The sequence below is a fragment of the Tenebrio molitor genome, chromosome 9, assembly GCF_963966145.1.
Source record: "Tenebrio molitor chromosome 9, icTenMoli1.1, whole genome shotgun sequence".
NCBI classification, from domain to species: Eukaryota; Metazoa; Arthropoda; class Insecta; order Coleoptera; family Tenebrionidae; genus Tenebrio; species Tenebrio molitor.
The window spans coordinates 1,409,091-1,422,677 of NC_091054.1; the positions used below are offsets into that span (position 1 = coordinate 1,409,091).

General features: G+C 38.6%; 1 protein-coding gene across 1 annotated transcript; it reads right to left on the reverse strand.

The window, feature by feature from the left end:
• Positions 1 to 990: 990 nt before the first annotated feature.
• Positions 991 to 3,617, reverse strand: LOC138139180 (potassium/sodium hyperpolarization-activated cyclic nucleotide-gated channel 1-like). Its single transcript, XM_069059373.1, has 4 exons — positions 3,150 to 3,617; positions 1,630 to 3,100; positions 1,374 to 1,583; positions 991 to 1,324 (listed from the first exon to the last, which is right to left on the reverse strand). The coding sequence occupies exons 2-4, from the start codon at positions 2,842 to 2,844 to the stop codon at positions 1,106 to 1,108; spliced, it is 1,644 nt and encodes a 547-aa protein (XP_068915474.1). The 5' UTR covers positions 2,845 to 3,100; positions 3,150 to 3,617; the 3' UTR covers positions 991 to 1,105.
• Between the last annotated feature and the right edge of the window lie 9,970 nt (positions 3,618 to 13,587).

Genomic DNA, 13,587 nt, shown 5'->3' on the forward strand with positions numbered 1-13,587 from the left:
TATTTTTGGCTCCCACAGCAAAAAATGGGTTCAATGGCCGGAACTTTTACTATACCTGAATTCAACTGACCCTATACAATAACTGACAGCAATTTGGTTCGAATCGGCGACAAAAAAAAAATCGAAAAGCGCATAAACCCCTACCTTCTATCAAAGTCCGAAGGAGTGCCAACAGGGTGCTAGAAATTGGGAATTTATATTACTATAGGATATAATAATAGGAGCTTTATTTTTCTTTTTTCTTATTTTTTCAAATTATTGTTGGTGGGTTAACTGTTTTTTATTATTTTTTCTTAAAAATTTAACCCTTAATCGAATTGCACTCATATTTTTAAGGGATGCACGCACTTCGTGCGAACCCCTTAAGAAGGCTCTGGTCCCGAAGTAACATTTTACATCCTACTAATAAAAATACTAGTACAACCCGGTTTGTAATGTTACTATTTTCTTAATAGGTATCAGAAGCGGTAAGTGATCAATGTAAGTATAAAATTGTCTAGAAGTTTTCATTTTAAATTTCTTCACTATATGTTTTCGCAGAACATTTCTGGCCAGCTCCTCAAGAAGAGGAACGTTTGGTATACTTTTGATTTTCTCTCTCACCCTTGGCCTGTTAGAAGAGCAAATTTTTTTCAAGTCCGGATGAGCAAAGTAATGTAAGACGTGTTATCCCACTCGCCTGCGACTCTTGGGACAATTTTCACATCGCATGCAATAATCATTCACTTTTTGCACTTGTTGCATTAATAACTATTATTAATATATTCGTAAAATAAATACAGGCGTCCTCCCACCGACTTAAGCGTTTTATTTCAAAGTTTGTCCTCCCCGCAGCTCCACCATTTGCATCTCGAGTCGGTCTTCCGCCATTTTGTCAAAAACACACAACGCTACAAGGACGATCACGACATAGCCACTTTGTTCAATTTCGCGAGTTTAGTTTATTTTTTCAAATATTTGAATTTGCGCTGAAGACTGGCGATATCTGGGTTTTTTGCTTTTTTTATTATAAAACTTGTACAAAATTACGAAAGACTCATTGTACTCAAGTTGGTGCAGCGAAAGGTGCACCAACGAACAAAATCGCCTAAATGCTATCCTAAAGTCACTCTTGTCTTTGACTCATCAATGCCTGAAGCTTCTCATGAGCCGCACCTGACAGATGAGTGCGAATCTTCGGATACGGCTTCATCACCTCTAGAAGATCTTTTCGATTCAAACGCAGCAACTCGCAATCGCTCCTAGCGACAGCGGTGTACATTCGCGGCAAGTTACTTAACAAAGAGATCTCGCCAAAGTGTTTTCCTTCAACCAACGTCATCAACTGCAACAAGAAATCAGCGAAATCATTTCAACCAGGCACTTCTCCTCACTTCTTTCCCTTTATTCGAATACATCGTGACCCCTCCGATGTAGATAAAGTACATCGCACTGGCGTTAGATCCATATTGGTAGATGACTTCGTTCTTCAGATAGACCTCCGGACGCAACCGACTCACCACTTTCATCAGGATCACTTGAGGCATGTCTCGGAAGAATTCGACTCTTGCCACCATGACTCGACAATTGTGAAGCATAATCTCCTGAAAAGGAAAAATCAGTTTGGAGTGGATTAAAACAATTAATTACCTCGCGCAGGCTCTCTGAAAGTGTGTTCATAATCTCGGCTTCTTTCAAGATTCTCTTCTGGTATTTGAACTCCACGTAACGTATGATTTTCTCCTTCAAATCCGGCGGAATCTGTCTGTAAGTCATGTACTGAGAGATTTCCTGAAGCAGCTTTTGGTGCTTGTTGCGTGCACTGTTGCGGCTCTTGTAAATGCGCAACACTTGAGCCAAGATGATCATGTTGATGGCGCTTCCAGCCACTATGTAGAAAATGTTCATGATCTTGATCGGCCAATCGGTATGAAATGTGCCAGCGTCGGGACCCACAAGCATCACGCATTCTATAATTTCGGTACACATATTGATGAGTTTTTCTAGTTTGTCTTGTACGTTGGTCTCTTGAGTAAATTCCTCTTTACTCATGATTACTGTCTGCATATACATGGTGGTTCCGAGGAACCAGAAGACACCAACGATGAAATACATCGATAGCGCGAGGGATTTGAGACTGGAACTCCAAACCTTGCGCCTTTGCAAATACTTGGTGATGTAACTGTGGAGAGTGGGGAGACGGACCAGTTTCAAGAAGAGAATCCCTTTCAAAGGGTACATGTAGGACGTGTCCGTCAAGTAAATGTACAGACTGATCGGAGACGATGACACCAAGTCGATGATGAAGAACCCCAAGAGATAGTGCAGAGCCACCTTAAATCCCCGCAATTCGATCTTCTGGCGCTCGGAGTCTACATAGCCCGTAAAGAAGTTGACAAAGATGTCTCCGTAGCACATGGCGTCGAGTATCACTTTCCAGTAGATGAGGAAAACTGGGGTGTGGATAAGGAAACAGAGCTCCAGGGGTATCACAAAGACGAGAAGACAGAGATATATCACAATCATGTAGGTTTCCCACCAGATTCGGAACTCGCTGAAGGGATGGATCATAACGTAGTGGTATCTCAGGTGTCTGTCTTCTTCCTCGTGAATTTGCACCGTGGACTTGAGGTAAGCCTTGCTCTCTGGATTGGTCTGACTCACCAGAAAGAATTTGCGAAACTTTCGCCGAAACTCCACGAAATAACCGGAACTTATGTGAAGGATTAAACAGTCGTTGGCATCGATGCAGGGCAAAGTGCAGAAATGGTCTTCGATTTTCCAAGCTGCCATTTTAACAAATATCTTTGACACAAGCTCTCTTTGCAGTTTTAAAAAGAAACAGTATTGACTTTTTTGATACATTTCTATGACAAATTATGTTACACGAAATTCTTATTACACATGACTTGGACAAGATTATCTAGATGTTAGGAAATAACTGGTAAATTGAGTCTCCACTTTCGGTGGTCCGCAGGTAAGAGTTGCATGCACAGCTTCGGATCCAGAAAATCTCTTCGATTTAGTCGCAGCACTTCACAGTCACTCTCGGTGACAGCGGTGAACACTCTCTCTGCCATGGAGATCTCCCAGAACGGCTGTTCTTCGCACAAAACGCAATCTGCAACAGTATAGAATAGCAAGATAGACGAAAGGATGGGCGAACAAACAAATCTCCAGGAGTATCACAAATGTGAGTAAATTAGACAGGTACAGCACCATCATGAGCCTTTTCCACTACTTTCTCTGGATTTCCCTGACTCACGAGAAAGAATTTGCGAAATTTCCGGGGGAATTGTACAAAACAACCGAAATTTATGTTGTGTAAAGTGGATTGGTGACCTTCGACTTTCCGAACCGCCATTTCAGCTGATTCGTTTGACGGGAGCCATCTTGTCGAAGCCAAAGTTATAAAAGTGTGCATTTTCTATGGAAACCAGTGCTTCACAGATAATTTCAGGTCTGCTCTGTAACTCAGCAATGCTGTGACCCACCAACTCGGTCTTCTTTTTTCTGTCAATTATATTCAGAGCCAATCAGAGCGGGGTCTGTCCGCATTCCTTTTCTATTAAGTACTTATTTGGCAAGTTTGAGGAAAGAATTCTCTATGGCGATTTTGATGTTAACGAGGCAAGCAAAATGTCAAAACTTTTCATTTATTACGTCACACATAATGACATTTCTTGTGTCAAACATAACCTATTTGAGAAAGCATACCATTAAAAGTCAGAAAAGCCTGATTATACTAAGGACAACGTAACATTTTATCTGCCCCGCCCATTTCATTTTCTTAGTTACCAATCAAATAGGTTGTTAAGACGATCTGATTTACACAGTAAAAATTTCTGACATTCGAATTGTCTTAATGACATTTTATTTTTTAAAACCTAAAACAATAATTGTGGACTTGACAGCAAAATTCTAACCTTAACTTTTTTACGTGGCAAATGTGATGAAAAGTTGTACAGATTGAATCTGGCTTTGATTCTGATTGGTCAATTTTAGTGGGCGGAGCAGATAAAAAGTTATAACGGCAATACTATAAAATGATGTGTTAAAAATTGGAACATTCAGTGTTCTTGATTTTTATGATATAATCTTTTTTTTTGCAACGGAGTGTAGGTACAGTCGAATGCAAAAAAAGTAGACAAGAAGTTTTCGGCTGCTTGGTCTAGTCTTCCAGTTTTTCGATTTTGGTTGGCAGCTGGATGCGGCTGTATTATTGGTTGCCTAGCCTAGCGAGAAGAAGTTGCCGGTACTAGAAAAGTTAGAGTTACAGGAAACTGTTTTTCTCTACTTTTTTTTGCATTCGACTGTACCTACCTCACTAAAAATTTGAAGACATTTCACTGTCTAATTTCGTAGATAACAATTGTAAATATGAATCTTTACCTTCGGAAAAACAGTACCATCCCTCCTTCATTTGATCTTGTTTTTTCCTTTTTTTTTGCATGTGCCAAATGGCTTGGCCCAGAAATAAAAAGCCATTTTGGAGTGTTTAAAAACAAGGTACATATTTTGTAAGTTTTTTAGAATGCTCTTGAAATAATTTTGGGTGATTTTCAACGGTTTTTTCGTGTGCCTAATTTTTGGTGGTTTACAGATATTTAGATACTTTAGGGGTGCATAAAAATTAGTGCTGTTTGAAGGATTTTAAGTTTTTTTTCGGTTGTTTACTTTTGGTAAAACAGCAAAATTTTTAGGATTCCGCCCTGTTTTTTAAGACGCCAAATATCCTGGTCCAGAAGTAACATTTTACATCCTACTGAAACTGCGCCGTTAACGGCGTTAACCATCATTTATGTCTCAGGTTTTTTAAATCAAAAAACAAATAGGTATCCAATTTAGCGTTGCAAGTGTATTGTGGGTTGCATTTTCAATTCCGTCGTAAAATACCATGCATTCCAGTCTGGATCTCACAAATGAAAGATATAAACGGAGAAGCGTATGGCAGTGCTGGAAATTTAATGCTTTGATATTGTCGAGCTAACTTAAAATGAAAATTAACGCCAAAGAATTTAGCGGATAGGAAGACTTTGTAAGACGATGAAATACAGTATATAAGATAGACAACCAAATATACACGCTTCGATGTCAGTGCAGAATTCGTCACAAGTCGAAGAATGTTGTGGTACAATGCGGATAGAGGGCGCCAAATGATTTTATCACCACCATCACTTATCACGCCAACTTGACGAGCTTGAACAGAATTATTTGGAAGAAATACACATTGTTTAAATTTTTTGAATGAATTGCGAAATTCCAGAATTTATGTAATAAAGGCTTGCAATTTCTACGGTTACGTAACGAGAAATACCACTTAATTTTGTATAATTTCTGCACATGTTATTTAATCATATTTCCATTATTCATATTTGAAGTTTACGTCACGCTGTGTGCATTAATCAAACAATTTGACATTGTAAAATGGCGATTAATTCAGAACCAGATTCTAAAGGAGCTATAACATCCTTGCTACCGTTTTTTAATACATAATGGATTGAATTAAATAAAAATGTATCATTCATAACTCATTTCAAATTCATAATTATCTAACTATGCGGTTTGAGTAGCGTTTACTATTTTTTTGTTCGACACTGTCAGAATTTGAGAATTTTCTCCTGTGGGAACGGATTTTGATAAAAGTCTCAACTTGTCAAAACAAAACGTCAAGGTAATTTTAAAGATTTTAAGCGATTTGGAGCTTTTAAGTGTGTAAATTGGGCCTTTTTGGCACTCGTGGTCCACTTGTGCAAAAAAAGGCCCAATTTACACACGAACTCATTAAATAAACTACTATTATATTATCTCAGGAAAATTTTGATTTTGTTAAACACTTTCTGAGAACCAACGATACAAACCTAAGTTGAGAAAATGTAAAAAGAGCACGAGGGTGATTTGAAAAGTTCCCAACTTACCTAATAATGAAAAACTATATTTTCTGAATTCATTTTAAATTTTCAATATACCTAATAACGTGTGTTTAAGACAAATTCTGGTGAAGTGCTTGGCGTATGGCGTAGCTTCATCAACTGTCAAATATTTCCTGAAGTGTAGAAAGAGAGATTGAAAGTGGACTACCACCATGGACGAATTTCGGAAATCGTTGAAAGAACTAGGAAAATAATAAAATCAATCGAAAACTTCAATTTGTCATTTATCACAACAAATGAAGGTATGATCAAAATGAGATTAGGATTTGTCAACTAAAAAGACGACCTACGCTTGCAGCTGAAAGAATTTATTTGACCACTTGTTATCTTTAATACTAAAGGGTAGAAGTGAGTCTTTTTGTGGCAAGCCCAGAGATTGAAGACCGAGACGCAGTCGAGGTCACCAACTGGGCGAGGCACAAAAAGACTTTCTACACTTCATGAAAACACGTCTTAAAGACATTATTAAAATGAGTTTTTGTTATAGTATAAGCTCCACACAGCTAAATAGATGCTTTTTGCTTACGTTTACAGTTTATTTACTTGTACAGTGTGATCGACAATTACTTAGATAAGGGGCGGCTATGACTTTGACATTATGAGATTTTTCATATCTTTGTTAACTCAGCTAATAAACGTCAAACAACTGTCACTATGAACCAAATTTTAACGCAAAAATGGTTTTTACTTCAGAACATAAAAGAATCATCATTCATTTGGTGTTTTCAATAACGAAGAATGGACCTAAAGTAACGCTTAAGGTATAAGATTATATGGCCCTTTAAAAGTATTTGGCCGGAGATAAACGTTCCTTTTGTGACAATTGCAGTAGGCGGTCAGCCCAACCATAAATCATGCTTGAAGCAATTCTCTGTTGTGAATTCCAGAGCCGGCCTCAAAACAAATGCGTACCGACGAAATTATATTTATTTATTAAATATACAATACTATTACAAATCATCTTTACTGTTTTCAAGACACAAAGTACTAAAGGGAATTTCGTTACAATAACAAAATTTACAATAAACATCAAAAACAAGTTCATTCACAAATTTTTAATCCCTGCCCTGAACGAAGGAAAAGGGATGCAGCTGCACGAGCCGAGACAACCATCTTAACGCCAATATTGGTTTCCATTATTGGGATAATTTTAGTGCTGCCATATAATCTTATACCTTAAGCGTTACTTTACATTGTTGTTGTCTGTTTGGTCGAGTTTCGGTAAAAATTTGGAAATTTAAATTGAAACAGGTATATGCAACCACAAATACCTCCGTGCATTCAGGGCATCTGAAATCCAAAGCCGCAAGGTATCTCAGGGTGTCTCAGCTAAGACTTTCGAGCCTAATAAATCACTTATTTTCAAGTGGATTTTTGTGAAATTTAAAATGCAGATATTGTAGATGGTGAAGAATAAAATCCCATTAATGCAATCACCCAAGTCTTAAAAACGTAATTTTTACATGCCTTTTTAAAATGTTGAATCAATTAAGATTTACATAAAAAATTGATCGTCAATAAGAAATGCTGTAGGGAAAAACTCGTCCTTGAAAGACGTCTGGTTTGCAATAAAAAAGCAAAAAACTGTGTTAAACGTGGCTGCAAATGCAAAAACGTAGACGCGTATGAAACAAACGCGCAATTTTGCAGAATTTTGGTCATCCCTTTTCGCAGAAGCGCAGGTGACATATTTGACGTTTATCTTGCTAACCTTACAAACACTTGCAAAGTGAAAGACAACATTTGGACGTAATTTACTATACTGGATGCTTTAATTGTTCCATAAAGGACTAAAACACGATCGGGATATTTTAGCAAGGTAATTTAGTTCACGTACGCTTCCTGTGTCTTCAAATAAATTGACGACTCTCTTAACCTTACATTTTGTAAAGCCTACATTTGGATAGTGTTCCACGAGAAAACGAACTGTGTCATTGAAGTTTTTACAAGACTCTCCATAGGCAAAATTTTTTCCTTTTTCAACTATATTGAAATTTCTGCCGCTGTAGTCTATTTTTAGAGTATTTTCAATCAATTTTCACAATTTGACGTTTCTAATAAAGCGCGCCCAATTTTGACAAACTTTAAAGTGTGTACAAAATGTTGCTTGGCAATTAATCATCAATTGTTTCAAAATGTAACTGCTCAAATACCTTCAAATTTTACATTAAATTTTTAACGACAAAATCTAATCTTTTCGTTGAATCAGACAAGTGATTTACTTAATTGTTTGTGTAGACCCTTATTTTTTAATGTTTAACAATCTAATAATAATCGCGCATAATTTTCGATAAAGGAAACATGTGTTAAAATTACATTTTTTAACTTGAGGTAATATTATTATTACTAGTTGAACTCTCACGGTCTAAAATATCTGCATTTTAAATTTCATAAAAATCCGTTGGCAAATAACCGAGATATTAGGCTCGAAAGTCTTAGCTAAGACCCTGTATATCACTTTCTTGTTATCAATTTATTAATTTTTGGCAAACTGTTCACCGCATCATATACAGAGTATTTCACGAATTATAATGAGCCTGGCAGAATTGAAAATGCAACCCACAATACATTTCCAAAGCTAACGTTGCTATTTTAAATATCGAATATGATGATGGAGAAATTACATACCTATATCAAGGAAATAGAGGGACTACATAAGATAGTGATTTTTTTTAAACTTGGGCCAGTAATAAGGATAATAAGTAAATGATATCAGTTTGTGTTAGCGTTAAGAAGTTTAAGTACGTTTTCAAGTGACATTTGTTTGTTTCGCTTGAAAAGTCGAGAGTCCAGATAGAAGTGTGAAAAAGTGAAAATATCGTTAGGCAAAGGTCCGACTTAAGACGGACGAAGCGAGAGTTCGAACGCGTGAAACATCTTCGTGTGAAAAACGTGCGGCCCCCGGGGCAATCCCTGCGGCGTCCCGTCTCTCGCACCGAACCGAAGTTAGTTAGGCGTCAATGACTAAACCGCATCATCCTTACTAGAAGTCGTAAACCAATTCTCTCCAATCTAGTGTAGCGACACAAACAAATTCGTTTTCTCCATTTACTTATGTGATCAGAGGAGTATTCAGCGCACGACGACAAATCGCATTCGGCGTTGATTGCGAGAATCAAGCAGTCCATCACGAGCGGATCCGGTCGCTCCCCGCCACCCGGACTCGGCCCGCTCGCTCTGGAATCGAGTTTACGAATTCCGGACTTTGTTGCGGCGGTCTGGGTGCCGGAAAAAAATCGACCGATCGCCGACTCCATCGACCGAATATCGACGGGACGGGGTGGCGGGACGCGGGGGAGGCAGTCCGCGGGTTAGAAGAACAGCAGGGACGAGGGTGGGCCGGCTTTGATCTCGCAATATCTCTTACAAATGCAAATTTCATTTTGCTCTGCCGTACCCCATCAAAAATATGAACTAAACGATAACTTTATTCATTATTCATACCTCGGGCACAGACGCGCCCCGGCCCTAGCTGCTAGATGACTGTTACGGCAATTTATAAATCAAACTTAATAACTCCAATTCTTACGTTGCGTACGTCGCCGCCGACGGTGGCGGTTTAAATAGCGCGGTTTACGTTTCAGGAAATAATAAACTAAATACAAAAAATAAAACTTACGACGAAAGGTAAAAAAGAAAAAAAATAAGACCTAGAAGAAGAACAAGATGGAGAGAGATGAGATCTATAGTGAAGATTGAGATGAAGACAGCTAATTAGAATCTTCACAGGGGTGAGGTGAAACAGACAAAGATCTAGAGGAAGGTTATAATAAAGATCGAGATGGAAGTGGATAATATCTAGAATGAAGGTAAAGATGAAGATTAGGATGGAAATTAAGATCAAGATCAAAATAAAGATCAAGAAGGAGATCTAGATGGAGCAAAGATGAAGATCGAAAGTGAAAATTGAGCTATTTAGAATCTTTACAGGGGTGAGGTTGAGGATCAAGATAGAAACAGGTAAAGATCTAGAGGAAGATTATAATAAAGATCGAGATGAAGGGGGATAAAATCTAGAATGAAGGTAAATATGAAGATCAAGATCTTAATAAAGAAAGATAGATTAGATGGAGGTCAACATGGACACAGATCAAGATATACAGGGTGTCGCAAAATTAACTTATTCCAAGTCGGTAGTCTTGTAGGGAAAAATCTCAGGAATCTCGAAAAAATAAAATAAAAAATATAAGGGGGGTCTTTACAAAAATATATGGGTCTGAAGGTTCAAACTTTTCATCATGCTTTCTTCAAATAAAAAATATAAATGGTCATTTTGAAATATGGTGAGGATAATTATGTAAAATATTAAAATATAAATGAAAAGACATTTCTTGAAAAAACAGCTTTATCTCGAAAAAATAAGTTTTATTTTTCCAATTTTTGTTCAAAAGGGAAGTACAACATAGCTAGAATATTAATCAGGTACTTTTGAACAAATATTGGCAACTTTTATATTTTTTCAAAGTGACAGCAATTTTTTTTTAATATTTTTACTTGGTGAACAGGATGTCCCCTACTAAGCCCCGAACTCGGAATACGATAATTTTAAGACAACCCTGTAGAGTGAAAAATATCAAGATGAAACTTTTCCCACTAGAATTTCAGAGAGCTGTCCGGGTCCCTTCGCCGTCCGCTCCGGCCCTGTCCTCGTACACTCTTCGTCATAAATTATGCACTAGCAGATATAAAAGTTAAGGGCGTTAAGTATTGAATTAACGAGCGCAGGCTGACGTAATTCGCGTAATTGACGAGCCGTTTGTGGTGCATTTTTACCAATTAGCCGTTTGCTTTAGATGTTTACCCGATTATATTTGCATTTTAAATTGGGCATTGTACCTGCACTTTCGCCATTAAACATTCACGAAGGAAATCGAATCATGTCGGCCGTAATGGATATGCTTGCGTCCTAAGTAATTACGGCCGATTGTTTAATTGTTTTAGGCGGAACGCGCCGAACAAAAGAAGCGGACGAATTAACGTCATTTTTCTGTTGTGTCGCCGATTAAGGAGGCTTAATGAAGAGGGGGCGTCACACGAACAACTCTACTCGACTTAATTGGAAAAAAATTGACGCGAGGCGGTTTTGGACGAGGGAGGCAAAAATCAAAGGTGGCGTGCAATATTTTTGGCGGAGGCGCCGGGCTCGCAAAACACGACCGGTGTTAATTATTCATGGGGGAATCATGAATAAGGGGTTTATGTTTTGGATTTATCCAATGTGGGGGGGGACCCTTTCTACTCGCATTTAACAAACTGATTCGAATTTGGACGCTTTTTGACGAATTTTTGGATTGTGTGCACGTTTTCACACTTTACCACACTAGTACGTTAAGCAAGTAAAATTAAGTTATTGAACGTTTCTCTGTGGCAAGAACGCAGTTTACCAACAAGTTTCTCTTCTGTAAGTATTTTTGAGATATCGGCGTTTATTTGTCAGGTCTGGCAGCTTGGTAAAAAATGGCGCGTAAAAGAAGTACCTACCTAATCCTGGCAAATGAAATTGGGAGAGCGCTCTGCAATTCCGGCCGTAAAACTTGGCTAATTATTTAAAAACAATTCAGACTTTATAATTAGTAAATGAAGAAATAAGAAGAAAAATTCGTAAAACAAGTTCGTAATTAAGTTGCAGATTAAATCTTGGTAATCCGAAAATCCTCATCTTCTATAAATTATACATAATTTCATTATTTTCTTTTGCTGGGAAAGAAATTAATTCCGTGTGGAAATTCGTTGGGAAAAACGGGGGGCGCAATCTGTAGGGTCCCGGCGAGCCCCGGATCGTCTCGCATTAGGTAATAACACCGCGGCGTGACGTTTATCCGTTTGGCGGCAAAAAGCCCCATAAATCGAAAGTAGGTGGTAGTGTCCGTGTCTTTGAGGCGTTACTCGTTCGGAGGGTATTTTTGCATGCGGATAGGATGAATGCCGGCGTCTGAGCGATCCAGACAGGCAATCCATTGAGGCCATCCCGCGGGAACCATCCACCGCGGCTCTGGTTACTCCTCCGCTTCCGGATCGGTTCGGCGGGTGCTGTCCCGTCGCCCTCAGGACTCTGCCGGACCCGCTCCGGAGCCGCGCGCCGTCGCAACATCCGACGGACGGACTCTCCTGGTTTATCTTATCTACCTGTTAGTATACACGGCGCGGCGTGCTTTGAAATATGAACACAATTTTTAAAATTTGTACATTTAACCTCCGGCAAGCAGCGCTCACTATAATCGGGTTCCGACCGCAAATGAGTTATTCATTTTAGATTTATGGACGTTTCACGTCGAATTTATCCGACGTCTCTTTTACATCCCCGACGCCGAGAATTGAAAGAAACATCTCTCAAGTACTTTATCGCCGGGTCGAGGCGGCGGTTTCGATGCGGGACAGGGATGGCAACGCAACAAATTCAAATTGTGGTGGGTGGCATTGGATAATTGTGTCACGAGCCGAAGGCGAGTGCCGTAATTCATCCGAGCGAGTAAATAAGAAAATTGGAAAAAAAAATTTGAATTATTTTTAATCTTTCGTGAAGACTTGAAGTATTACCGAGAAGATTACGAAAATAAAACATTTACAAAATTGGACGAATTAGAGTTTTGGTTTGTCAATAATTAATTAAGCACAGAGGGTAGTTTTTCAAAGGAAGTTAAAGAAAAAATGAATTTATCCGGATCGTGCACACGCGATTTGCACCCCCTCGTCTTCCACTGACCCCGTAACCTCCCCGGAACTGTTTGCAACAATTCCAAGACAAGACAAATAAGCGAACGAGACCGTATAACCGAATTAAGTCGGTTTAAGTGAGTTAACCGGCCGTTCCGATAACAAATAAAAATAACTCCAATAAAGTAGTTAATACAATTTGTGCCTTTCCACTATTTCTCACTTGTTAACGCGTTACGACTTGGCCGCACGAAATTCGAAGCCGCGTCCCTTTCGTGTTGGACCGCACTAAGGGCTGGGGCCCCCACGATGGTAACACAGTTACCGACCGAATTACCAAACTAACCACGTTATCAAGCTGTGGACGTCTTGCCGGAAACCAAAATCGAAATCTATCGATCGAAACTGATATCGTTCTAATTTCATTCGGACGAAAATATAAAAGGAATAAAAGAAAAATGTTAAGTAACTACAGTATACCAAAAAAAAAAAGAAAAATAAACAAACTGTGATAACGTCTGGTGCAGAAGTTAGTAAATCACAGAAAATGTCACTAGATAGGTAGGCAACAAAACATACAGAGAGACAAATAACCTTGAACGCTATATTGAAACTCCATAAAGAAAAGCATGGGCTTGAAGGGGCTCTTTATAGCCACTTATGTTTGATTTATTATCTATTATTATTATATTATTGCCCTCTATCGACAAACTCGCAAAACATTACATTTTGCTCACTAGTGAGAAAATGTTTTTTCCTCACTAGTGATTCAATTGCTTAATCCATGCCAGCAAATACGCCAGACATGGGGTTTACATCGTGAAACAAGCTGAGTCGAAATTTCCCCGTTCCCGTGAACGTGGGGGTGGCTTTTAGGGTGAGGTGAGGTCTTCCCGCCTGCAAAAGTTGGGATTGAAAGGTAACCTCATCACGGAAGAAATCATTCCGCGTTTGCCAACATGAGAAGCGTTATCTATTTTCAATCAATCGGAATCACATACGTATCAATACACCCCGATAT